General features: G+C 50.2%; 1 protein-coding gene across 1 annotated transcript in view; it reads left to right on the forward strand.

Annotated features, from left to right (window-relative positions):
* Positions 1 to 715: 715 nt before the first annotated feature.
* WNT5B (Wnt family member 5B) overlaps positions 716 to 27,640 on the forward strand; it is a 124,464-nt gene continuing 97,539 nt past the window's right edge. Inside the window, exon 1 of the mRNA XM_007967156.3 lies at positions 716 to 817. Within this exon, the coding sequence (XP_007965347.1) occupies positions 812 to 817 (6 nt within the window). The 5' untranslated portion in view covers positions 716 to 811. The remainder of the gene's footprint in view (positions 818 to 27,640) is intronic.

The raw sequence follows: 27,640 nt of genomic DNA on the forward strand, positions 1-27,640 counted from the left end.
GGGAAGGGGGCCGGGCGGCGGGGACGGACCCCCGGGCCGCTCTGCTCAGGGCCCGAGGGAGCCGGGCGGGAGGCAGGTGCGGAGGTCACGGTCCCAGCGCCTGGAGGAGCCCTCGGGAGGGCGTCGCGGCCCCGCGGGTGGGCAGGAGCGAGCCGGGGCCGGCGCGGCTGCCGGGGGGCGGGGAGGAGGCGCGGGAGGCGGGGCGGAGGCGGCGGCGCCCCCGGGATCCACTCGCCCAGCGCCGGCCCCTGCACTCCCGGCCGCGGCCGCCACCCGCCCCGCAGCCAACTGCGGCCGAAACTTCCCCGGGTCCCGCGCTCCGGAGCCGGGCGCGCAGCCCAGGGAGACCGACGGCGGCCCCCAGGGCCTCTCTCCGCCTCGGCCGCAGGCTCCGCAGCCCCGACCGTCCCCCCGGCCGAGTTCGGGGTCCCCGGCGCGGAGCAGGGAGCCCTCCCGGCGGTGAAGGGCGCGCGGACTCCGAGCTCCGGGGCTGCCTGGCCGGGCTCCGCTGGCCCCTCGGAGGCTGCCCCGGCATCTGGGGGGCTCGAGACGCCGCGGCGGGACCCCGGGAGCCGAGCACGCCCGCCCGCGCCCCCAGCCCCCGCCCCGGCCGCGGATGAGGAGTCGGATGCGGCGGCCCGAGCGGCCAGAGCGCTGAGAGGAGCGGGCAGGGTCTGCCCCGGGCCCCGCCAGCCGCCCCCTGCGCCCCCCGGGCCGCGCCTCGCCCGCCGACCCCGCGCAGCCGAGCGCAGGAAGAGCCGGGCCGGGCCGAGCGGCGCCCGGAGCCCGCGGGCCTGACAAGCGGCGGGACATGCAGGTAAGCGCCGGCCTCGCCCCCGGGACGGCCCCGCCGCGGAACCTCGCGCGGCTCCTCCACCTTCCCGGCCCCGCTGGGTCTCCGCCGGGTGGGTCTGCGCGCCGCGGGCGTCGGTCGGGGAGGGCCGGGGAGGGCCGGGGTGGGCCGCGGCGGCGACGGCGGGGTCAGGTGGGGGGAAGGGAGGCGCCCCGGGCGGGGGCGGCGAACAAAGCTGGGGACCGCCGGGCGCTCGGCGCGGGCAGGTGGGCTCCGGGGGCGGCAGCGCAGGCGGGGCGGGCACTGCCCGCGGCTGTCCGAGAGGGGGGCGGGTGGGCCCCTGAGCTTCGCGCTCACTCTCCCGGGTTTGCTCGGGCCCAGCCTGGACCCGCCGCCGAGGTCTGCGCCGGCATCGGGCAGCCCAGCTCCAGGACCACATCTGGATTCCTTTACCCGCCAGAAGCGAGCTGGTGCCTGCATTTCTGCCTGGACCGGGCAGGTCGAGCCCGAGTGCCGCTCAGCTTTGTGTTTCTCCGGTTGCTCCGGCGCTCCACGTCCCCGCCGTGGGACAGGCGGGACGTGACCTCCTCCTCCACCTTCCTGGGGCCTCGGTGGACGTGTGGCCAGCGCTCCGGTCGGAGCCAGACTCCGGGAGGTTTGCGTGCTGCAAGTCGTTGGGAGAGGCAGTTCGGTTTGCTGGGAGCCTGGCTGGCTCTGTTTTACAGGCAGGGAAACTGAGGCGGCTCCGGCCCTGGGTTGGTTACTCAGCGGAAGGGGTGTGTGTGTCGGGTGTTCCTCTCCACTTTACCCGGGCCCTGCTTCACTGCTTTTGCCACCTGGCCACGTTGGCAACAGCTTCCAGTTGCTACTGCCCTGGGCAGAGGTTCAGCCTGGTACCTGGAGGAGAAAGGTTGGGATCACAGAATCAATCCCCCACACTGCTCCAGGGGCCCTGGAATGTGCCCATTCACCAGAGCTGCGATGGGACGTCTGTGCCCATGTCGTCAGTGTGTAGCCGCAAACCCTGGCTCGGCAGGGCAGGGTCAGCTGCTAGCCAGCCACCAGCACTCATCCAAGCGCACGGGGGGATGCTTAGGGAGCCCCTCCTGTGGCTGGCCCCTAAGGCAACAGAGAGCCCAGGCAGCAGCGGGCACGTCCTCAGAGAGCCTAAGGACCCTTTCTTGCACCCAGCCTCTCCTGCTGTCCGATTAACCGGCAGAATTCACTTATCAAAGGCAGGACTCCCCATCTCAGACACAGAGGAGTGGATGCCAGACCTGGAGCTTGCACCCACACCCCTGCCTAGGCTCACACACACAGGTCCTGGCAAACACACCGGCCTATTAGAGGTGAAAGACTGAGGGCTGGTTTTCCTCCATCTCAAAATAGTGTCTGTTCTGTCTTTGACACACAAGATTTGTGGTTATAAATAGCGAGAAGGAGGAGGTGTGTCTCCTTGGAAGGGCGGCAGTGCTGAAAGAGACCTCTTAGGCACCCTTGTGAGAGGAGTGATGGAGCTGGAGTCTTCATGGTGATGACAGGTCCAGCAGTCCAAGGGAAGGGTCACAGTTAAAACCAGGGCTTTTTACTAACAGGTGCAGGTGGCGCGGACAACAGGGCAGGAGGTGAAGGAAGTAAAGGAACCTAAAGCGACAATGGATGGGTCAGTACCCAAGAGCAGCGGGGAGAGACATCTCCCCTTCCCTTTCTCTCTCTTCTTAAAGACAGTCAGGCCAAGGGCGGACGGCGCTCTGTGGGATCTGCCTGCCAGGGGAACAGGAGCCAGGCTCGGAGGAGCTTGCTGGTCTTTTTCCACCGATGGATTTCGTACTTTCCCAGGCTCTGATATCATATCTATTTGAATATGAATAGGTGAGTGAGGGTGTGTGTCTGTGTGTTTCTCCAGGGTGTCTGAAACCAGTCCCCTCTTTAGTTCATTTGGTGATTGTAATATCACCAGGGGTTTGTTACTGACTTGAAACCACCCTTTTCTAAATTTTTTTCTGTCCAAAAAGCCTAAGTTAAAGGGATATTGCCAAAATTGCTGGGAGCCAAATGCTGCAAAAGGAAAAAATCTGGGATTCTTCTTCCCTTGTGTATTTCACTCTCTGACTCTAGTGGCAGCTGAAAGATGTTTTGTTTGCTCTTCTTCAAAATCAAGAAAGGCAGAGGACTAGGCTGGTCTGTTCTAATTTTTAATTCTAGGACGGTTCTGCTGGTTTCTGGATTGTTACAGCTTGACTTCTCTAGCATGGAGGAAAGTTTTCACATGAAGTGATAGTCGTCGTCGTCTTTGAAATAGAAACCAGTCAGTTCACAAAAGCTCTCACGTCTGCGAGAGCTGCTGCTTCTCTCTGGCTCCTTTTCAAACCGCCTGCCATTTATCTCCTTAATCTTCTAAGCAGGTCTTCAGAGCCCACCTTTGCTCCGGCGCCACTCCCGAACGCAGTCCTCAGAGTGTTTGGTCCTGGTGGTAGTTCCTGGTTGTTCGGTAACTCCGTCAGGTCTCTGAAGACACACAGCAGCAATAGATGTAAAACCCCGGGGGCAATGAGAGCATGTCGGAGCTCCAGTTAAGGGCAGCCTTGGCTGGTTTCCATTGAGCGTCTTCACCGTATCTAGGAGTCCAGAAACATCCAGCAGAGGGACTGTGCATCGATATTGCCATATAGATGAAGAAACATGCTCATTTTAAATCTGAGCCACCCTTTAAAGTAAAACTAACCTTCTGTCCATCGCTGGGGTGCAGCCTGTGCACTCCCTGAAGCAGCATGCTGGAGGAACCCGGAAAATGGAAACTGTTTGGTACAGTTCTGACTGGACTGTTCCCTTCAGCGAGAACTGCCCCAACTCTGTAGAGCAGGTGACTGCACAGCCCCTGCCAGGCCCTCTCCACCCCTGGCCCGGCTCTGTTTACCTGGCTAAATTTAAACCTCCGCCCCCTCCATCCCAGTTTGACCCACTGGCTTGCGGTCTCGCCACTGGGCTGGCTGCTGCGGCAGCATTTCCTGACTTCTTCGCCCCTGTGGTTGCAGTTTGGTCTTTTTGTGCTGCATGAATCCTCTTCCAGACTTTCTAAAGTTGGTCTCTCTCCCCACTGCTTCTCCACCCATGTGGCTTTCTTCCCAACTCTTTCCTCCTGGTTGATTTGGAACCTGGTTCGGTACTGGGGGAAGATGCTCTCCCCTAACCCTTCCAGACTCTAGCTGTCACTTAAGGTCCTCAGGGGGCTGTGCTGACTGTAATCATTGCCCAGCCTGGCTGCCAGGCTCTTGGATCCCCTTTGGGTAAGCACATAGGGTGCTGGCAGCAGTGCAGCCCTTAAAGGGACAGGGACGTTCTCTGAGAAGGTCTTTGTCTCCCCAAACCTCCAACTCCCCTAAGAAGCCAACTCACCTGGATGTCCTGTTCTTTGCATCACTGTCTTTTCTTGAGGTTTTGCTGGGGAGTGTGTTTGAGTGGGTGGGGGTGCACACGGTAGCTTCTCTGTGGGTCTCAGTAATATTTTCTTTTCTTTCCTTTTTTTTTTTTTACAGAGTCTTTCTCTGTTGCTCAGACTAGAGTGCAGTGGTGTGATAATGGCTCACTGCAGCCTCAACCTCCTGGGCTCGAGTGATGCTCTCACCTCAGTCTCCCCGGTAACTGGGACTGTAGGAGGCATGCACCATCACAGCTGGCTAATTTTTTTTTTTTAATTTTTTGTATAAATCGGGTTTCACTATGTTGCCCAGGCTGGTCTTGAATTCCTGGGCTTAAGTGATCCTCCTGCCTCAGCCTCCCAAAGTTCTGGGATTATAGACACGAGCCACCTTGCCCGGCCTTGCTTGTCTTTTCTATAAAGTGAGAGCATTGGGTTAGTTGGTCCCAGAGGCCCCTTCCAGCTCTAACGTCCTGTCACTCTGAACAGCTCCAGCTCTTTCAGGTTTGGGAATCCCTCAGCTGTGGACAGGCCTGGGGTGTCCCCACCAGAGGGCGGGTGGGTGCTCTGGGCCTGCTGCTTTCACAGAGTTACTGTTTCACCAGTCGTGGTCTCAGAGGCAGGGTTTGTGGTCAAGCTGGAGGCTCAGGTTGTGCTCCTGGCTTTGGGCTTGGGCCTGCCAGGGGCCTCTGTGGTTCGCTGGCATCTGGGAGATTATGACAAGCCTCTGTCTCCAGCTTTGGGTGACTTTGGGGCTGGTGCCTGCGTTCCTCGGGGGAGGTACCCCAACCTTTCTTAAAGGGATGTCCAGTCTCCTCTCCTCTGTAGCCTCCTAGAGCCCCAGAAATGCTAACTCGTAAAAGGTTACTCCTGTCTAATTTATACAGTGGATTTACTGAGGCCTGGGAAATGATAGCTGGCCTTGGCTTAGAAAAGGCAATGAACTCAAAAGTTCCTGGTTTACACACTTTAGCCCCCAAAGGTCACTTTAGAGTTATCTGCAAATGATTAATTGTTGGATTTGCTCTGAGTCCTGTTGGGAAGCAAAAACTATAACATAAAAAATATAATGTTATGAAAAATGTAAAGTAACAAAGCTTTTCCGAGGCCAGCTGGTGGCCATCCTGTTTGCTGCTGTCAGTCTGGCTTCTCTTGGAGAGGTCAGGCCCAGAACCGAAGGTGTGCAGCCGCAGAGCGGCCCTGAGCTCCTGGGCTCTTGCTGGTGTCGTGCCTGCGCTGGTGACACTTTCTGAACTTAACCAGTGGATGGACATGGGCAAGAGGCCAGTGGCCCCGCACCCATTGCTCTTACCGGTGAATATCCCGCAGGTGGCAGCAGGCTTGTCTTGCTCTGGGCAGTCGGGGCAAAGTTGAGTGCCTGTCGTAGACTTCTCCCTAAGGTTACAGATTTCACCCGTATTTGTTGAGAAGTTTCTCCTGAGAAATTTTGAGTAAAGAATTACTGAATTTGCTTAGAAATCTTGTTTGGGGGTATGAGACCTGCAATCAAAGCAACTGAACTTTTAAAGAGATTGTGTATATAAATTGAGAACTAGAATTTGGAGCTCCCCCTTGGGAGCGGGGGCTGGTGAGTGAGGGAAGAGGGGGCACCCTCAGTTGTGCTGGGAGGGTACACTCGGGCACGAGGCTGGCAGGGTACACTCGGGGACGAGGCTGGCAGGGTACACTCCTCTGGGACGAGGCTGGCAGGGTACACTCGGGGATGAGGCTGGCAGGGTACACTCGGGCACAAGGCTGGCAGGGTACACTCGGGGACGAGGCTGGCAGGGTACACTCCTCTGGGACGAGGCTGGCAGCGTACACTCTGGGATGAGGCTGGCAGGGTATACTCTGGGACGAGGAAGGCTTTTGAGGCAGACTTCCTGGGTGTGAACCCCAGCACAGCTGTGTCACCTGAGGCAGGGCAGGTTACCTGACTTCTCTGTGTCTCGGTTTTCTTACTTGTATACTGGAAACAGTAACTTTATACCTATCTCACACGGTTGCTGTGTGGTATGTGGTGGCTAGGACTAGCGTACATAAAGCATCTGGACCATGCCTGGAGCCTTGTGGGGCTCTAGACGCAACAGCTTTCATGGCGATATTGATGCGGGCTGGCTGGCACGGCCGCTAGAACCCCTTGGCACCTGCCCTGGACTTGCTCTGCTTTGAAAGATGGAGGCGGCTTTATGTGGGACGCTAGCATCAGCCACTGTTTATGTCAGCCCTTCTCCAGGAAAATGCGTCTCATGGACAGTGACTGTGTCCCATCAGGCATAGGAGTCATTCTGATCATTACACGACAGGAAGAGAGGTTTGTGGAATGACTGGGAGAGCACAGATGCTCAGGGTGAGCTGCCACGAAGGGAAGGAAGAGGCAGGCAGGTCGATGGGAAAGGAGAACTCCGCTGACTGAGAATCCAGCTAGTCCCTGGCTGAAAAGGAAGGGGTCCTGCTGACCCCATCTCAGAGGTATCTGTCGTTTAAACGAAGCAAATGCTGATATGTTCCCTGGATTTGGAAATCATCCAAAATCGTAACTTGTTACATTTTGTTATTCTTAAAAAGGTAACCTCTGTGAAGTAATATCTAAAATCAACTTTATGCTGGGCACGGCGGCTCACACCTGTAATCCCAGCACTTTGGGAGGCCGAGGATCATTTGAGGTCAGGAGTTCAAGACCAACCTGACCAACATGGTGAAACCCTGTCTCGGCCGGGCGCGGTGGCTCACGCCTGTAATCCCAGCACTTTGGGAGGCCGAGGCGGGTGGATCACAAGGTCAGGAGATCGAGATCATGGTGAAACCCCGTCTCTACTAAAAAACAGAAAAAAATTAGCCGGGCGCAGTGGCGGGGGCCTGTAGTCCCAGCTACTCGGGAGGCTGAGGCAGGAGAATGGCGTGAACCCGGGAGGCGGAGCTTGCAGTGAGCCGAGATTGCGCCACTGCACTCCAGCCTGGGCGACAGAGCGAGACTCCGTCTCAAAAAAATAAAAATAAAAAATAAAAATGAAACCCTGTCTCTACTAAAAATACTAAAAATACAAAAAATTAGCTGTGCGTGGTGGCGGGCACCTGTAGGCCCAGCTACTCGGGAGGCTGAGGCAGGAGAATGGCGTGAACCCGGGAGGTGGAGGTTGCAGTGAGCCAAGAATTTGCCACCGCACTACAGCCTGGACAACAGAGCAAGACTCCATCTCAAAAAAAAAAAAAGCTTCAAATACAAGGTGGGGGAGATGCTACTTGAGACTTCTCCTTTTCTCCTAGGCCAGGGCCACCTACCCTGTGAGACAGAGCAGTTTGCTGTGAAGGGAAAGGTTTGAGGACCTCCCACCTGGGGGCCCCAGGAGCCAGGTGGGTGGCTGAACTGAGTGAGGGAAGAGGAGAGGGCTTAGAATACAAGAGGGAATGGAGGGGCACCCCCTGTGGCCAACTTGCGAATGCGTTTCCACCTAAAGGCATCTGGTTCATCTATGAACGCTCAGAGTCAGCCCTACTGAACATCCAAACACCCAGCCACAGGCTGGGTGCTGTCAGGGACCCCTTGTTAGTGAGCGTGCACCTTGCCAGGCAGGGGCCTCCGGCTGACTAGTAGGACCCACTTGCTTTCCCGATCAAGGCCCTTCCCCAGCGTGGGGGTGAGTGCCTGACCTAGGGGGTTGAATCAGGTCCTTTAACTTGTGAGGGCCCAGGGACAACTGTCCCCCCCAGCCCTGCTCTCACCTGCTGAATCTCCCAGCTTCTCTAAGTGAATGGCATCTCTTATGGAGGTGTCAGGTACTGAGCCAGCGCACATGTAGTCCTCTTTCCTGCCAGTTTTGTGTATCATTCCTGATATCAACAGGGAGATTTCACACTTCCCTGGAATACCCTCCTTACCATCACTGCAGCTTAAAACACAACCCAGGCTTGGCAGCGTGGTCTCCCAAGCCCTCCGCAGCCTGCCTCCCCTGCCACTGCAGCCTCGTCTTGAACAGTGCCCTCTCCCACCCAGTTCCTGATAGGGGCCCCCTTGAAGTTGTATGAACACCCATGCTCTTTCAGGGCCCTCGCGTCTGTGCTCCCTCTGCTGACTGCTCCTGGTCCCCTCTGTCTGGCATGGCTCTTCCCCGCCCTTCAGCTTTCGGTGTCTCAAAAAGGCCCTGTGTTGGGAGTAGCTGCCGGCCCCAGCTGCTCTCTGTTCCTGTCTGTTTCTTCTAGTGGGAGGATCACTCGAGCCTTGGAGTGTGAGGCTGCAGTGAGCTACGATAGTGCCGCTGTGCTCCAACCTGAGCAACAGTGTGAGACCCTTGTCTCTAAAAAGAAAAAAAGAAAAAAAGAAAAAATATATAGCTCCTGAACTTTAGGAGCTATTGTTCTCATAACTTCTACTATGTGTGAGTAGCAAGTGTGCAGTATTCCAGAACCTTCCAAGTCTTCCATCTCCCGTATCCTGTGCCTAAGATCAACTTGGGATGCTACACGTGGAAGGTGGTTTCCAGTATACAGTAGAAATGCAGAGGGAACAGGAAATCAGAGGAAGCTGCCCAGGCCAAGCAGGAGAACCTGGAGGAAGCACAGAGCCGACCTCTTGCTCAGGCTAGGTCGTCAGGTGCTGCCATTACTAGTGGAATCTATTTCACCCATCTGTGGGATCAGATTGAGAAGTGGTGAAAGGAACTGGATTGGGGTTCCGTGAGTGCTCCACACCCAATGCCCCACGTCACAGGCTCTCAGTCATTGCTGAATGAAACAATTCTAGGCCCTCATTCCAAGCTGTTGTCTCCATCTCTAACTCATCTCTTTGGTTCCAGGTTGTCCAGCACCAGTATTCACTAAGGTCTTATTAAATATAGTTAGAAAATAACTATTAGGAAAAAGGTCTCCAGTTTCATGGGCAGGTGCATTGATCTTAGAGGCATTGCTCTTGTCACCCAGGCTGGAGTGCGGTGGCTCAATCATAGCTCACTGCAGCTTCCAACTCCTAAGCTCAGGTGATCCTCCTGCCTCAGCCTCCTGAGCAGCTGGGACTACAGGCACGCACAACCATGTCCAACTGATTTTTAAATTTTTTGTAGAGATAGGGTCTCCTTATGTTGTCCAGGCTGGTCTTGAACTCCACTTCAAGTGACCCTCCCACCGTGGCCTCTGGGAACGTGGGAGCTCTGGGATTGCAGGTGTGAGCCACCCCTCCTGGCCTATTGCTCCCCTTTGCTGCACAATCTGCACTTGGCTTCCAGGACATCTCACTCTTCCAGTTTCCCTTTGTGCTCATTGGCAGCAGCTTACCTGATTTTCTCTATCTCTTTGGACCTCTTATCTTCTCTGTGTACAGTTATACACTGCATAAAGATGTTTCGGTTATTGATGGACTGCATAGACCACAGTGGTCGCATAAGATATTTCACTGTGCCTTTTCTGTGTTTATATTTGTTTAGATACATGAATACTTACCACCGTGTTCCAGCTGCCTAGAGTATTTGGTACAGTCACATGCAGTGCAGGTTTGCAGCCCAGGAGCAATCAGCTAGAGCATCTCACTTGGGTGTATAATAGACTCTACCATCTAGGTTTGTGTAGGTTCACTCTGACTTCACACAGTGATGACGTGGCCTAATGACGTGCTTCTCAGGAGGGATCCCTGTCGTTAGGCGACGCGTGACTGTACTGTACTGATGGCTGTAAGTACTGTCTCTACCCTTAGGAACCTCACGTTTTTGTGTCTTGCCTGCTCCTCTCTCTTGAACTCCAGACCGGTGTTGCTGAAGCAGTACCTTGTCTACAGAATTACACGCCTCTGAAGTCGTCCCTGCCTTCCCACAGCCCTCTCCATCTCATCCTCCTTGTTGCTCATGCTGTAAACCCTGGAGTCAGTCTTGACTTTTCCCTTCTCTCCCTTCTGACATCGAATCCATCAGTGATTCTTACCAAATCCAAATTCAGAACATTCCCAGCCCCTCTGATGACTTCTCACCTCCTCTACCCGTCTTATCCTGGCTCATCCTGGCTTATTAGGCGGCGCCTCCTCATTGGTCTTTCTGAGTTAGTTAGGGCAGCAATCCTGTTGTGACATGTCAGATCTTGTCACTTTTCTCTTCAAAACTTTCCGGTGGCCTTCCATCTCATGCAGGACAAAGCCAAGCTCTCACACTAGCTTACAAGCCCTTGGTAGCCAGCCTCCACTTACCTCTGCAACCCCACCCCAGCAAGGGCTTCTGTGACTTTCCTATATAGATCATAACCCTCTCACCATTCTCTAGCCCTCTTCTCTGCTTTATTTCTCTCTGTTATACCCATGGAACATACAGGTATTTTATATTTCACTTACTGGTCCTCTGTCTGCTTCCCCTTGCTAAAACAGAAACACCACAAGGGCAGGGATTGTTGTATGTCTTGTCCACTGTTGTATCTTGAGTCCATGGGACAGTGCCTGACACGCAGTGGGTGTTGAGTAAACATTTGCTGGCCGGGCGCGGTGGCTCACGCCTGTAATCCCAGCACTTTGGGAGGCCGAGGTGGGCGGATCACAAGGTCAGGAGATCGAGACCATGGTGAAACCCCGTCTCTACTAAAAATATAAAAAATTAGCCGGGCGCAGTGGCGGGCGCCTGTAGTCCCAGCTACTCGGGAGGCTGAGGCAGGAGAATGGTGTGAACCCGGGAGGCGGAGCTTGCAGTGAGCCGAGATTGCGCCACTGCACTCCAGCCTGGGCGACAGAGTAAGACTCCGTCTCAAAAAAAAACATTTGCTGAAGGGCTTCAGTGGATGAAAGACAGCAGTTTCACCTGTTGGCAGCGAAGAGTGTTAACAGTGGGAACAGGCTGGGCGTGGTGGTGCATTCCTGTAATCCCCGTGCTTTGGGAGGGATGGCTTGAGGCCAGGAGTTCGAGACCAGCCTGAACAACATAACAAGACACCCGTCTCTACAAAAAATTTTTAAAAGTATCTGGGTGTGGTGGCGCACACCTGGAGTCCCAGCTGTTTGGGAGGCTGAGGTGGGAGCATCACTTGACCTGGGAGGTTGAGGCTGCAGTGAGCTATGATTACACTGCTGCACTCCAGCCTGGGGGACAGAGGGAGACCTTGTCTGAAAACGAACGAACAAAATCATTGATCCTTCCTCTGCTCCGTTGCTCCCTCCCCATCTTGGCCTCCTTTGCCGTACCAGAGTGGGGCAACTGGCGAGAATGTGTGACCCTGGGATATGCCTGTTTTATCAGAACTGATGAAAGTATAACGTGTTCACTGAAAAACATTGGCTTTTTTTTCATTTTTTAATTCGTTCATATTTTCATTGAAAATACGAAGAAAATGATGATTTTGAGTTATCATTGGTAGGATTTTGGTGCATTCCTTTTTGGGGTTTTCTGCCTGTGTGTACAAGCACACACATATATTTACGGACCCAGGTGTGTGTTTCCGCACATCTGTCTCCTCTGGACAGACGTTGACACCTTGAGGGCCAGCGCCATGCCTGTTCTCCTCCTCTCCAGCTCCTCTCGAGCCCGGCGTGAATCAGGTGCACACAGTGGTCAGTCACAGGGGTGACTGGACAGGTGCGTGGTCAGTTTCCTGGTGAGCACTTGGAGTCCATGCAGAGCCAGTCCCTGTGATTTCTTTGCCTTTTTGGTTCATGAGCTGCTTGGTAAGGGCAATGTCTTCACCACTTTTGTTTCCCTAAGTTCGTTCCAGAGTCAGGTTTCTCAGCCCCGGCACTATGGATATTTTGGACCCGATAATTCTTTGTTGAAGAGGGAACATACCTGGCCCCTACCCACGAGATGCCAGTAGCACCCCACTCCGAAGGATGACAATGAAAAATGCCTCTGGACATTGCCAAATGTCCCCTGGGGAGAGCGGGAGGGAGCAGAGTCACCCTGGGAGGTCACTGCTGTTCTAAAACGCCTCTGGTTTTTTCCTGACAATCTTCCTTTGTTTTTGTCTCCCCTAAATCCTGTGGATTTATTATCCGTTTTACATCCTATTTCCATGCTACTGCCGAGGGCAGGCCGTTGGGGAGCCGAGGTGAATTACGGCAGCAGCTTTCTCACTAGCGGTTGGTCCCCGGGCCCCCCCCCGGCAAGGCCATCTCCCCCGCTGCTCGCAGTGTGCCATGCCGCTACCCTCTTCACCCATAAACGGCCACCCTGCTGATTAAACAGGTCCGCGAGTTGAACGAGGTGTCCTGTAGCAGAAGAGGTTTTGGTATTTACTGTGTAATTGGGGTATCAGCCTTCCTTGGTTTAGTCTGGCAGTGATCTTCAAGCGTTTACAAGTCTTTGCAAGCCCATGCTTTCCGTCCTGTCCAGTGGAAAGTACGTGGCCTTGAGGCTCAGGTGAACTTGGGTTTAAACCAACTCAGCTGTTCAAGCCTGATTGGCTTCCCTTGCCCATTTAGGTTTTCTGAACTCCAGTTTCTTCACTGTTTAAACAGGGATAATACTGCCCAACTCCTAAGGTCATTTTTGAGAATGAAATGTGATAATTTTGTGAATTAGGGCAATGCCTGACATAGATCATGTACTTAGTCAATGTTAGCTCCCTCTTTAACATTTCATTGAAAAAAAGTGTCAAGAAATTGACCCCTAGATTCTCAAATACCTCGTCAGAATTTTTGCAGAAGAACTGAGTGTTTTATAATTTGGTTTATTTTGACAATTGAGGAGACGAAGGAGACCTGAGAAGTCATTTACACGACAGCTGCTTTTACCAAAGAGCTGTCGAGAGCTCTGCAGCTGCAGACTCTTGAACTTTTCCTAGACAGTCCTTCCAACCAAGATGTGGGCTCCTGGATGGCAGGAGTGATGTCCTCCTTGTCTGGGCTCCTCTCTCCTCACTGATAACGCCACCCCTCAGCGTTGCTGCTACTCAGTCATACTGACAAGTTAATGAGCTAGTGACTTCTAAGCAGGTTATCATCCCCAGTTCAGGAAGTCCAGCCTTGCATTACCGCATTTCATCGATATTAAGATGCGTTTCAACATGTGAGGTCAGAATGCATCTCAGAATCAATATTGTATGACAGTTCGATGACACATACTTTTCTTTCTTAGTGGTACAAAATAATGGTGCATTCTAGAATCAGTAGCATCTTAGGTTTGGTGAAATCAGGTAATCGATCACCGTTGACTAAGGTGGCCTGTTGTCATTTTCTGGCACCTACCTTAGTGTTCACTTGGAAATGCACTTTTGTATTTTGCCAAACGGAATATTTGTTTCCTGTCACCCTCAAGTTGAACATCTATTAACCATGTTAAAATTGAGAGAGGAAGGCCTGGCGCGGTGGCTCAAGCCTGTAATCCCAGCACTTTGGGAGGCCGAGACAGGCGGATCACGAGGTCAGGAGATCGAGACCATCCCAGCCAACACGGTGAAACCCCGTCTCTACTAAAAAATACAAAAAAAAACTAGCCAGGCGAGGTGGCAGCGCCTGTAGTCCCAGCTACTCCTGAGGCAGGAGAATGGCAGGAACCCGGGAGACGGAGCTTGCAGTGAGCTGAGATCGCGCCACCGCACTCCAACCTGGGCGACAGAGCAAGACTCCATCTCAAAAAAAATAAATAAATAAAAATAAATTGAGAGAGGAAATTCTAGGCAAAACTGAATGTCACGTGGACTCTGGACCCTGATGCTTGAGCCTGCTGGGCTGCTTGTGGCCACCTGGCGATCAGCAGTCCAGGATTTCTGCCCTTGCATTACTGAGCATCTTGAGCAAATGTGCTTGTCACTACCAGTCTCCCTCTTCTCATTGGTAAATGGAATCACAATGTAACCCCTTCCTATCTCATAGAATTGTTGGGGTCAAGCGACATGGTGTGTAGGAAAGTGCTTTATAACCAACGTAAGAACTACAAGGCGCTGTTCCTACCTGTTACGCAGAAGGGAACTGTGACCCAAAGACTTGCTGAAATTCACTGACAAAACACAGCCCCAGGTGACTCAGCGTTGATTCATACCTGGCACTGACCTTCTTATTTGTCTATTGCTAGGAGAGAGACTTTGAAACTATAGAAGCTTGTCTGGTGAGATGAAATAGTATCCCAAAGGATCAAAAAGAAGTTACATCCTATAAATAGAATGCAAGCTTTTTTTTTTTTCTTCTTTTTTTCATTTTATACTTTCCTGTTTCACTCCCTTGGCATTGGAAAATATGGGGTAAAATATTGTTAACATTAACACAAATATATTTATCATGAAGAGTAAGTCTAATCTCTTATGTACAGTGTTTTAAAAAAAATCAAGCTCTGGCCAGGGGCGGTGTTTCACGCCTGTAATCCCAGTACTTTGGGAGGCCAAGGCAGGCGGATCAGGAGGTCAAGAGATCGAGACCATACTGGCTAGCATGGTGAAACCCCACCTCTACCAAAAATACAAAATTAGCCGGGCATGGTAGTGCGCGCCTGTAGTCCCAGCTACTCGGGAGGCTGAGGCAGGAGAATGGTGTGAACCTGGGAGGCAGAGCTTGCAGTGAGCCAAGATCGCGCCACTGCACTCCAGCCTGGCGACAGAGCAAGACTCTGTCTCAAAAAATAAAAATAAAAAAAATTAAGTTCTGCAGTGCAACAGGTGCTGGCCCAACCCTCGCTCCAAAACCTCATGGCATTGTGACCACCACACAGAGGTGACCCCCACACAGAGGTGACCCCCACACAGAGGTGACCTTGAAGCAAGTTAGCCAAACTTTCTTGACCCCAGTTTCCTCATCTGCTAAAATCTTAAAAGGCTGTTGTGAGGATGAAATGAAATGAACAGAAGGCACTTACATTATAAATGCATGCAGGGCCTTGCACTTAGAAAGCACCAGAGAATGTTGGCTCTAATTATGCTTCTGAACAACCACAAAACACGCTATTGTGCAATTGCCAGTGACTGGTTCTGCTGACAGAATCAAAAGCTTGGTTATGTCTTGGAAGAAGGAATGGAGTGGTGTTATTTTCATGCTAAACCATGGCATTAATAAGCTACACAAACATGTCAATTCAACAGTAGTCTGACCTAAATAATACTGGATTTTCAACACATACAGCATGTTATACAGTAACCAAATCAAGAATCCTGGTCGAAACCTTACCAGACAGCTTTAAAATATTTCCTTTCAAATGAGATTCTTGAAGTTCCCTGTTACCCACTCCATGTGGTGAAGTCTTAAGCAGCATCCCACTTTTATGCTTAAAAGCCTAGGAGACCTGGCCAGGCATGGTGGCTCATGCTTGTAATCCCAGCACTTTTGAGAGGCCGAGATGGGTGGATCACCTGAGGTCAGGAGTTTGAGACCAGCCTGGTGTGGTGGAAACCCTGTCTCTACTAAAAATACAAAAATTAGCCAGGCATAGTGGTAGGCGCCTGTAATCCCAGCTACTCGGGAGGCTGAGGCAGGAGAATTATTTGAACCCAGGAGGTGGAGGTTGCAGTGAGCTGAGATCACGCCATTGCACTCCAGCCTGGGCAACAGAGCAGGAGTATGTCTCAAAAAAGGAAAAAAAAAAAAAAAAAAGCCTAGAAGACCTGCCCTCAAAAAATGTGCTGTGGGGAGGTGGTGTCCTACGGATCTCTCTCGTTCAGTATGGCATAGACTTCTGAGAAGTTACCATGAACCTACTTTCACAGTTGAGGGCTAGGGAAAGTCTTACAGTGTGAAATTCATTAGCTTCACACACTCTGTCCTGTCTGTATTTCTTTCTCCACTGCCCGCCCTGTGTTGCCACAGCTGAATGGTGGAGGTACTATTGACTCTTCTTCTTAATCAACTTTATTGAAGTATAACTTACATACAATAAAATTCACACATTGTATATGTACAAGTCAATCAATTTGGATGAATATACACACCCATGCAACACCACTTCAATCAAGATATTTCTGCTTCCCCAGAAATCTCCTTGTCTCCCTTCCCTATAGCCACAGCCCACCACCACCCCGACTCAGGCACCCACTGACCTGATTTGTGTCATTCGAGATTACTTTCGTCTGTTCTAGAATTTTACATGAATAGATTTATACCAGAATTATTTTTTTTTCCCCCATCTTTTTGGTGTTTGGCTTCTTTTGCTCAGCATAATATCTGTGGGATTTATCTGGGTTGTTGCAGGTATCACTGGTTCATTCATTCCTTTTTTTTTTTTTTTTTTTTGAGGCAGAATCTTGCTCACATCACCCAGGCCATAGGACATTGGTGCAGTCATGGCTCACTGCAGCCTCAAAACTCCTGACGTCAAGTGATCCTCCCCTCTCAGCCTTCTGAGCAGCCGGTACTATAGGTGTACACCACCATGCCTGGCTAATTTTTATTTATTTTTTATTATTTTTATTTTTATTTTTTTTTGAGATGGAGTCTCGCTCTGTCGCCCGGCTGGAGTGCAGTGGTGTAATCTTGGCTCACTGCAAGCTCCACCCCCCGGGTTCATGCCATTCTCCTGCCTCAGCCCCCCTAGTAGCTGGGACTACAGGGGCCCACCACCATGCCCAGCTAAATTTTTGTATTTTTAGTAGAGACGGGGTTTCACCGTGTTAGCCAGGATGGTCTCGATCTCCTGACCTCGTGATCCGCCCATCTCGGCCTCCCAAAGTGCAGGGATTACAGGCGTGAGCCACCGCGCCCGGCCCACCTGAATATCTTTGGACAATCTCGTCAAGCCGTGACAAATTGACAAAATGTAAATCTTCATATATTTGGCATTTTAAATACTGTTTCCTTATATAATAAGTAGAAAATACAGGCTGGGCACGGTGGTGTACTCCTGTAATCTCAGCACTTTGGGAGGCCACGGCGGGTGGATCACGAGGTCAGGAGATCGAGACCATCCTGGATAACACGGTGAAACCCCGTCTCTACTAAAAATACAAAAAATTAGCCGGGCGAGATGGCGAGCGCCTGTAGTCCCAGCTACTCCGGAGGCTGAGGCAGGAGAATGGCCTGAACCTGGGAGGCGGAGCTTGCAGTGAGCCGAGATCGTGCCACTGCACTCCAGCCTGGGCGACAGAGCGAGACTCTGTCTCGAAAAAATAAATAAATAAATAAAAAACAAGTAGAAAATACTATAAATCACCACTAACTGATACACTGGGGTTTCAGGAGCTCACACACCTAAGGACTTTCCTTTGGCACATATGACTTGGGTAGCGAAGCCCCATCTGACAATCGGCTTGTTGAATCTGAGCACTGAGTAAGTGAGACACCTACTGATTAGACTTCAGGGATTTTAGGGATATTCAAATTCTGTGGTAATTTGAGTTTATGCCCATAGTGTTTTTTCACAATTTTAGAAGTTTCGGGGGACGTGAAAGTCCTCCAGAAATAAAAACAAACTTTTTGGAATGAAGTATTTATCATTCTAGGCTGTGACAGCTCTGCTGTCCCTGCTCCCAAAATACTACACGGTGTGTGTCTTTTAAGGAAATGTGATTAGCAAGACCTCATCTCCACAAGAAAGTTAAAAAAAAAAAAAATTAACCAGGTGCAGTGGCTCACACATGTAATTCCAGCACTTTCAGAGGCTGAGGCAAGAGGATTGCTTGAAGCCAGGAGGTCGAGGCTGCAGGGAGCTATGATTGTGTCACTGTACTCCAGCCTCGGTGACAGAGCAAGGCCATCTTATAAATAAATAAAGAAGAATGGAAATTAATTTAGTTTTGTATTTCATGATACCTCATAAAATAATTGGAGCTAATCAGGGGTAATACAAACCTCTATTGAACATTACTATCTTGTTCAACACCCTGAAATGCATTTCTAGGAGTCACATTTCAACGGCACACCTGTCGGTGGTGAGTGAGGGCTCCGTCTCCATGTACGGCTGCCCTTTTTTTTTTTTGTTTTTTGAGACGGAGTCTCTCTGTGTCACCTAGGCTGGAGCACAGTGGCGCGAGCCTCCCAGGTTCAAGGAATTCTCCTGCCTCAGCCTCCCAAGTAGCTGGGACCACAGGCACTGGCACCACGCCCAGCTAATTTTTTGTATTTTTAGTAGAGACGGGGTTTCACCGTGTTAGCCAGGATGGTCTCGATCTCCTGACCTCGTGATCCGCCCGCCTCGGCCTCCCAAAGTGCTGGGATTACAGGAGTGAGCCACGCCCAGCCCTGGCAGCCCTTTCAATCAGCCAGCAACCTTGGAGGCTATGGGAAGCAGTTTGCAAGAGCGGGTAATAAGATGATAATGCTTTGTGTGTGTGCACGGCTCGAGCACATCGCTTTCTCCTGCCATTTGCCCACTGGCGTCGTGGTAAAAATGCTTTGAGCTGGGATTAAAGATGAGGTAGACAGGTCCTGACTTGAGGAGATCTGGATTTGAGATCCAGTGGTCTGACCTGAGGCTCACACGTGGCTTTTGTGAGTAGCAGTTTCTTTTGGGGGACTCGTGTGTGCTCTGCCGTTTCACTGAGGTGCTGTGAGGATCAAATGAAGGGATACACATGAGAGTGCCTTGGACGCTGCACCCGTTCCCACAAACCTGAAGCAACGTGGAGCTGCTGCTAGGTTTATTTTCCACCGGGTCGCCCGCCCTGACTGCCCCTATTGCGACGGGCAGCCGGGGAAGCAGGAGGCCTGGGAGAAGGACAAGGGAGCATCCCGCTTCGGGGCTTTTGCAAGGTCTCCAAACTGACGGGCTGTGCGGCCCCCAGGTTGTTTCTGTCCCGTCCTGTTTACTGAGCATTCTGTCTCGCATGTAACTTCCACTGGATGGCTTCTGTGGTCTCAGGAGGTCTGTGAATCCTGTGTTCTTAACTTGCTGTCATTTCAGAACTGCAGGGGCTTGTCAGTGTTTCGGCATGGTAGATCCAGTTAATCCTTGTGGAGTTTCTCCTCGGCTGTGTCCCTGGGGACACATTTTCCGTCAGCCACCCCGTATGACACACACATCCAGACCTCAGGTTCAGGATGTAGGAGGGTACGTGAGGTGAAGGGAATTACATGAATTCCTGTGGAGAGCTGTTTGCCCTCCACCGCACTCTGCACTTTCTCCAGAGGCGATCTTTCTTCAGAGGAGAAATAAAAGCCCTTTTTAGGACAGATAACTGAGCAGTGTGGCTCACACCCATGCCACAGCTTAGTGTGTAAGCTTGAGCTTGTGCTGTGTTTGGTTATTACAGCAGAAGTCAAATCGGTCTCCTGAAAGGCAGCTGGTGCCCCTCAGCCATGCGTCGCCTTGTCAGGTCCTACGGCAACGGTGCTTTCGTGGTTCTAGTTGTGATGGAAACTTTTGTTTCCACAAACCAGTAATGTCTCCAGTCTCCTTCACAGAGACCCTGAACACTGCTGCAGAGAGGAGACTCGGGGTCCGACATTGGCTCTGAGCCTCTGCCGTCCGCCCTCGGTCCTCTGGTGCACCTTGCTTTAGCGTCCCTGTGGTTAACTCCTTGGCAGTCACGCTGATGTGGTTTTACCGTGAGGGTGGGTGTTCGTGCGTGGGGGGCCGAGGACTCATGTCCTTCTGTTCATGTTGGTGCTGCAGAGCTGGCTGGGGCCCCGCGGGTGGGGATGTGAGGAGGCCAAGCAGCCCAGGAGCGGCTCGTGAGTTTAAGGCCTCCCCGGGTGTGCTTGCTGCTAGCAAGGAGGGGTCACCCCTGGGGCGACTGTTAGCCACCTCTATCCAGGGTACTACAGTCATTCTTCTTTCCACTTCCTTTTACCTTTTTCTCACTATCCTCTTCAATGTGGCAGGCACCAAGTTAGCTACTAAAAGTGCAAAAGGTGCCATAAGAAGAAGGGTGCTTTTGGTAGACAGGATTTAATCCAAGAAAGATTTTCTTACTCTTTTTTTTGTGGCAAGATTCTATAACATGACTGAGGCACAGTCTTTGCCTTTCGAGAGTTTGTATTCTAAGAGGAAATTTTAAATGACACACAGTACTATATTACAAGGCAGAACCATTTTGGAGCTCTAAGACCCTGGGAAGGTTGCTGAACTTCTCTGAGTTTCAACTTTCTCATCCTTAAAGGGGCTATGAAAATTCACCTCAAAGGGTTATTATGAAGTTGCTTGAGAGTGGAATAAGAATGTTTTTCTTTCAATTGATGTGTATCGTCTTTTCAGATGGCAGGACTTATGTTATTGGGACATAAGTACTTATGAAGTTGTTTGTATTTCACTGCCTAATAAATGACACTACTGGGCATTTCTTTTGGCCTAGAGACTCCATGTAAAAGTTACTACGATGCTAAAGACAACATGGACTAAGTTCATTGACTCTAAGATGCCTTTAGTCTATACTTTACCTTTACTTTCTGTATCACAAAGAAAGAAAAACAGTGCCAATTCCCTATAAAATAATGCCTTTAAACGAGTACTTTCAAACACGTGAGTTAGTCATGCCAGCCTCTCCTGCTCTGCACTTTCTTTCATCTGTTCTGGGGGACTTGTCCATTTCTCTTCCCTCCAGACATATTGTTTGGCCTGTGATATAGTTTGGCTCTGCATCCCCGCCCATATCTCAAACTGAATTGTAATTCCCAGTGTTGGAGGTAGGACCTGGTGGGAGGTGATTAGATCAATAGGGGTGGTTTCTAATGGTTTAGCACCAACCCCCTAGTGCTGTCTCATGATAGAGTTCTCACAAGATCTGATTGTCTGAAAATGTGTGGCACCTCCCCACCCTCTCTCCTCTTGGCCACATGAAGATGTGCTTGCTTCCCCTTTGCCTTCTGCCATGATTGTAAGTTTCCTGAGGACTTCCAAGAAGCATAAGCCTGTACAGCCTGCAGAACTGTGAGCCAATTAAACCTCTTTATAAATTACCCAGTCTCAGGTATGTCTTTATGCCAGTGTGAGAACAGACAAATACGGAAAATTGGTACCAGGAATGGGGTATTGCTATAAAGATACCTGAAAATGTGGAAGCAACTTTGGAACTGGGTAACGGGTAGAAGTGGGAATAGTTTGGAGGGCTCAGAAGAAGACAGGAAGATGAGGGAAACTTTGGAACTTCCTAGAGACTTGTTGAATGATTGTGACCAAAATGCTGATAGTGATATGAACAGTGAAGTCCAGGCTGAAGTGTTCTCAGATGGAGATGAGGAATTCATTGGGTACTGGAGTAAAGGTCACTCTTGCTGTGCTTTAGCAAAGAGACTGGCAGCATTGTGCCCCTTCTCTAGGGATCTGTGGAACTTTGAACTTGAGAGAGATGATTTAGGGTATTTGGCAGAAGAAATTTCTAAGCATATCCTCTTATTCATGAGCAAAGACATTATCAGAAACTGGAACTTATATTTAAAAGGGAAGCAGGCCAGGCATGGTGGTTCATGCCTGTAATCCCAGCACTTTGGTAGGCTGAGGCGGGTGGATCTCTTGAGGTCAGGAGTTTGGAATTTTGGTCACTTCTTCAATGAAAACATTTGATTCACCAATAGAAAATGTAAATTCGTGCCTTTCTGTGTACAGTTGAAACTGTGTTTCAATGCTGAATCGTGCTGCCATCTTTTTGGTGACATGACAATTAAACTCAGTGTGTATATACCACCGAAGCACATTACTCAGTTGGAGGGACAAGAACAGGACAACTAGGACCAAGTTCTGCCATTTGGAGACAGTAACAACTGTGTCATGACTATGGCTTGGCTGCCAGCATTGAGATTCCTATTTGGACTTTGGAGTCATTAGCTGGGATGAAATGTGTACATCTTGAATGCCCACTTTAGCTGACTGGTGGTGGCCTCCCAGGAACGTACAGTTCGTTCGAGAGGATTGTGAGACCGTCCACGGGAAAGAACTCCATTGCCCCATCACTCACGTCCTCCAGTTGGTCTCCAGGTGAGGAAGAGGTGAGGCATGCGTATGAAGATGAGGATTTGCCCTCCCAGCCTTAGAGAACGTTCAGAAGGCCACTGTAATTGGGGTCAGGGCGGTGCAGTGAGACGGCAGAGAGTCACGGAGGTAAAAGATTATTTCAGAGGAAGATGTCAGACTTGTCACTGAAGTAGACGTGGGAGGTGGCTGTGACTTTGAGTCTGGCTGACTGGCAGCACATAGGTGTAGCAGTTGTGTAACTAAGTTAGGGGCTGGATGGAGGGGAGGGTGGACAGAGCCACTTTTGAAGCTGCTGACTTTGAGGTGGCTAGCCTATCCTAGCAGTTATAAATGTGGCACTGGAACTTCTTTCAAGAAGTTTGACAAAGAATAGAAATTGGGCAGTAATTGGAGGGAGGAGCAGTGTCAAAGGAAACATGGAGGCAGGTTGGCAGAGGCCTAAGATGTGTGAGATAGGAGGGTGATCCGTGGGGCAAGGCTCCAGCAGCTGCAAGAGGGGAAAGGATTGAGCGTCAGGTGACGGAGTTAGCCTGGAATTACTCGTGCTGTGTGGGTAGAAGACAGGTAGCCAGCCCCTTGCTCTTCATGTGGGCTGAGGTGCTTATCAGCCCTTCCTCTCTCCATCCTTTTCACCCCCCAGTTGTCTGGTCCCTGTCTCCCTGAGTGTGCTTTCCTGCTGGGCCGTCCTGACTTGCGCATCGTGCTCTGCCATGGTTCTTCTCGCCATTCCAGTGGCCCCCAAGGGAATAGGTTTCCTCTGCCGTGAAGTAGAGGCCATTCTCCTTATGGCCTCCTGATCCCTATCTCAGCCTTTCTCGGTGCCCAGAGAATTTCTGTGAAGCTGTCTCATGCTTTCCAAACTTTCATAACTTAACTAGATCCTTTTCTTCTTCCAATCAGAATCTTTCAACCAGTCTGCCTTCCTCTCAGGCCTTTTCTTTCTCCTGCTTTCTGTGTTCTTCTCCCACCCGTGGCCCTCCGGCCTCCCTTGGACCGTTCGTCATTATCACATCCCCTTCGTAAAGTCATGCCCGTTTCCAGTTTTGAAGCCTTCTTGGAATAAATGTTAGTATATCTAAAACCCAATTATGTTTTGGTTACTCAAGTTCCAGCCCAGTGACTTATACTCAAGCCATAAAGCAGTAGATTTTAATGGCTGAAAGGCCGGCTGGAAATCATCTAATCCAGCGCTTCCCAACATCTGTTTTTCCTGAGAGGTTAATAGGCACTTGGAGGAAAAAAAGGTTGTATGATCAAGTAAGTCTGAGAAATGCTGGTTTCCATCAAATTAAACACATTTGTTAAAACCACAGAGCTTTAATGTGTTCATATGCCGTGCGACTCCCTCAGGAGCAGGAGGGATTGTGTCCCATGCTTATTTGACTGTGGAACCCTTCGTCAGAGCGTACCGTCGATCTATCCTCTGCCATGTTTAGTGCATGAGCACATTTGCACACCCTGAGCGTCTGACGTCAGTCACTGAGGTTGCTCATCTTAGACAGGGTCTGGGGACTGTTCTGTGGCTCCAACAGGAGCCATTGTGACAGTGCCACTTGCTGTGATGTTTGTGAATCTTTCACCATGCCTTTAGCAACAGTTTCGGCTCTGCTGTGAACTGACGCCAAGGGAAAACTGCTCTGAACTTTCCCAGATGAGAAATAAGAATTAGACATGCCATCCGGTGAGACCACAGCCAGTGACACTCCTTTTACTAGGGAGCACTGAGCAGCACAGTGTGGCCCCAGGAGGAGGCTGGACTCTCACTCCTGAGCACGGAGTTCCAGGCCCTTCTGATTCCATTCCATTTCCCACATCTCTCCTGGATGAGCCGCCTGCCGTCTTCCCGAGCATGACGCCCAAAGAGCCACACTTGTGGTCCTCATGATGCTGATGTCTTGCTGCTGTGGGCAGCGCCCTTTTGCAGCTCCAAGCCTGGGGGACGACCACATTTACTAAAGATTCACGCCTCTCAACCTCTCCAAGCACGCTGCTTTCTCCTGAGAGCTCCCAAAGACCTCGACACAAAAATTCTGATATGAAACCTAGTGCAATCCTAGTTTGGTCTCTTTCTGAGGGGGCAATGGTAGAAGTTTCCCTTGGGTGGCAGTGGGAGGCAGGGGGCCAGTTGGGAGAATCCTTATTTCTCCTTGATGATGGGCATTGGTTCTTAACCCACTGGAACAATTTATCAGCTTCATTGGTCCCTAATGGTTCAGGGTAAAACCTGTTCCACAAGGTCACAGTCCAAAAAGGACTCGTGTCTTTTTTTTTTTTTTTTTTTTTGAGACGGTGTCTCACTCTGTCGCCCCAGCTGAAGTGCAGCGGCGCAATCTCAGCTCACTGCAGCCTCCGCCTCCCGGGTTTACGCCATTCTCCTGCCTCAGCCTCCCAAGTAGCTGGGACTACAGGCACCCGCCACCTCGCCCGGCTAGTTTTTTTTTATTTTTTAGTAGAGACAGGGTTTCACCGTGTTAGCCAGGATTTTTTTTTTTTTTTTTTTTTTTGGAGACAGAGTCTCTCTCGTCACACAGGCTGGAGTGCAGTGGCGTGATCTCATCTCACTGCAACCTCCGCCTCCCTGGTTCAGGTGATTCTCCTGCTTCAGCCTCCCGAGTAGCTGGGATTACAGGCACCCACCATCGTGCCTGGCTAATTTTTGTATTTTTAGTAGATATGGAGTTTCACCATGCTGGCCAGGCTGGTCTTGAACTCCTGACCTCAGGTAATCCACCCACCTTGGCCTCCCAAAGTGCTGGGATTACTGGCATGAGCCACCACACCCGGCCTCGTATGTCTTTTGACCCATGGGGTGCTGCCAGCTATCAAATTGGACAGTCGAAGGTGGGATGCGTTCCTTTCAATGTTGCCTTGTATCTGCTCAGTCATTCATTGAGCTGAAGAAGCTTTATGTTCCAATAGGGACTCATGGAAAAAGGCTTTCAGTTTCTTTAATTATCAGATAGGTTCACAAACATTATTGTTTTTTAAAAGATTATGGTAAAATGTACTTAACAAAATTTTCCACTTTAACCATTTTTAAGTGTACAGTTCTGTGGTATTGGCCACATCCACATGGTTGTGTAATCATCACCACGTCCATCTACGAAACTTTTCCATCTTCCCCAACTGAAATTCTGTTCAGAATTAACACTATTGTTTAATTAACATTAAACAGTGACTGCCCATCCCTCCTGCCTTCCAGCCCCTGACAACCACTTCTTTCTGTCTACTTCTACTTTCCTAGGTATGTATGTATTTATTTATTTTTGAGACAGGATCTCGCTCTGTTGCCCAAGTTGGAGTGCAGTGCTACAACCACAGCTCACTGCAGGCTCAAACTTCTGGGCTTAAGCAGTCCTCCCACCTCAGCCTCCTAAGTAACTGGGACTACAGGTGTGTGCCACCACACTTTGCTGAATTTTTAGTTTTTATTTTTTGTAGAGACAGGGTCTCACTATGTTGACCAGGCTAGTCTCCAACTCCTGGGCTCAAGCGATCCTCCCACCTCAGCCTCCCAAAGTGCTGGATTACCTACTTTCTATCTATGAATTTGTCTATCCTAAATACCTCTTATAAGTGGAATTATAAAATATGTCCTTTTGTGTCTGGTTTATTTCGCTTAGCATCCATGTTTCATCCATGGATGAAACTTAGCAATATTTCATCCATGTCGTCGCATGCATCAGAATTTCCTTCCTTTTTTAAGACTGAATCATATTCCATTGTATGTGTATACAGCATTTTGTTTATTTATCCCCCAGTAGAATATAACTTTTTTATTTTTTAACTTCAGTTTTTATTTGTAGCTGACAAATAACAATTGTAGATTTGCAGGGGACAATGTGATGTTTCGATACATGTGTACCTTGTGGAATGATTATATCGAGCTAACTAACACGTCTATCAGCTCACATACCTATCCTTTTTTGTAGTGAGAAAAGATTTAAAATCTATTCTTTTAGCAGTTTTGAGATATATAATACATTATTATTAACTGTGGTTGCCATGCTGGGTAATAGATCTTAAAGAATTATTCCTCCTGTCTAACTGGAACTTTCTACCCTTTGGTTAATTTCTCTGCACTCCCCACCCCTCACCCCCAGTATCTGGTAACCACCATTCTGCACTCTAATTCTATACGTTTGACTTTTTAAGATTCCACACATAAGTGATATGATATGGTACTTATCTCTCTTGCCTGGCTTATTTCACTCAGCATAGTTTCCTCCAGGTTCATTCATGTTGTCAAAAATGACAGGATTTCCTCCTTTTTAGAGGCTGTTAGTAATCCATTGTAGATGTGCCACATTTTCTTCATCCGTTCATCCATTGACGGACACGTAGGTTGATTCCATGTCTTGGTTATTATGAATAATGCTGAAATGAACATGGGAGTGCAGATATCTATTCAACATACTGATTTCAGTGCTTTTGTATCTATATCCAGAAGATTCATATGGTAATTCCATTTTTAGGCTTTAAAAAATGTATGAACAACAGAAATTATTTTCTCAGTTCTGGACACTGGGAAGTTCAAAGATAGGCACCAGCAGGTTTGGCTTCTGGTGAGAGCTTGTTCTCCACTTCCAAGATGGTGCCTTCGTGCTGTGTCCTCACATGGCAGAAGGGATGGAAGAGGGAAGGAGCCAGAGCACTTCTCTCAGACGTTTTTATAAGGGGCTTAATCACGTCCCAAAAGGCCCTACCTCTTAGTACTATCACCTTGGGGGTTAAGTTCAACATATTAATTTGGGGGCTTTAGACACACATATTCAGACCATAGCGTTCCAGCCTTGGCCCCCTTAAACCTATGCCCTTCTTACATACAAAATACATTCGTTCTTTGTTCTATCTCAGTAGCCTTAAGAGTTCTTTTTTTTTTTTTCTTTTTTTTTAGACGAAGTTTCACTCTTGTTGCTCAGGCTAGAGTGCAGTGGTGCAATCTGAGCTCACCTCAACCTCCACCTCCCAGGTTCAATCAATTCTCCCTCCTCAGCCTCCTGAGTAGCTGGGATTACAGGCATGTGCCACCATGCCCGGCTAATTTTGTATTTTTAGTAGAGACGGGGTTTCTCCATGTTGGTCAGGCTGGTCTTGAACTCCCGACCTCAGGTGATCTGCCCACCTTGGCCTCCCAAAGTGCTGGGATTATAGGCGTGAGCCACTGCGCCTGGCATTTTTTTTTTTTTAAGACGGCGTTTCACTCTTGGTGCCCAGGCTGGAGTGCAAACATGCGATCTCAGCTCACTGCAGCCTCTGCCTCCTGGGTTCAAGCAATTCTCCTGGCTCAGCCTCCCAAGTAGCTGGGATTACAGGCATGCGCCACCACGCCTGGCTAATTTTGTATATTTAGTAGAGACGGTTTCTCCGGGTTAGTCAGGCTGGTCTCGAACTCCCGACCTCAGGTGATCCGCCTGCCTCGGCCTCCCAAAGTGTTGGGATTATAGGCGTGAGCCACTGCGCCCGGCCTGAGCCACCGTGCCCAGCCAAAAGTCTCAACTTCTTCCAGCACCAACTCAAAAGTCCAAAAACCAGAATCTCATCTAAATCAGACACAGATGAGACTCAAAGGTTTGTTTCATCCCGAGGCAAACTGCCCTCCAGCTGTGAACCCGTGAAATCAAACAAGTGAATATGCTTCCAAAATACAATGGTGGGACGTGTATAGGATGGATGTTCCCATTCCAAAAGGGAGAAATAAGAAGAAAG

Source organism: Chlorocebus sabaeus, chromosome 11, assembly GCF_047675955.1.
Source record: "Chlorocebus sabaeus isolate Y175 chromosome 11, mChlSab1.0.hap1, whole genome shotgun sequence".
In the NCBI taxonomy this organism is placed as follows: Eukaryota; Metazoa; Chordata; class Mammalia; order Primates; family Cercopithecidae; genus Chlorocebus; species Chlorocebus sabaeus.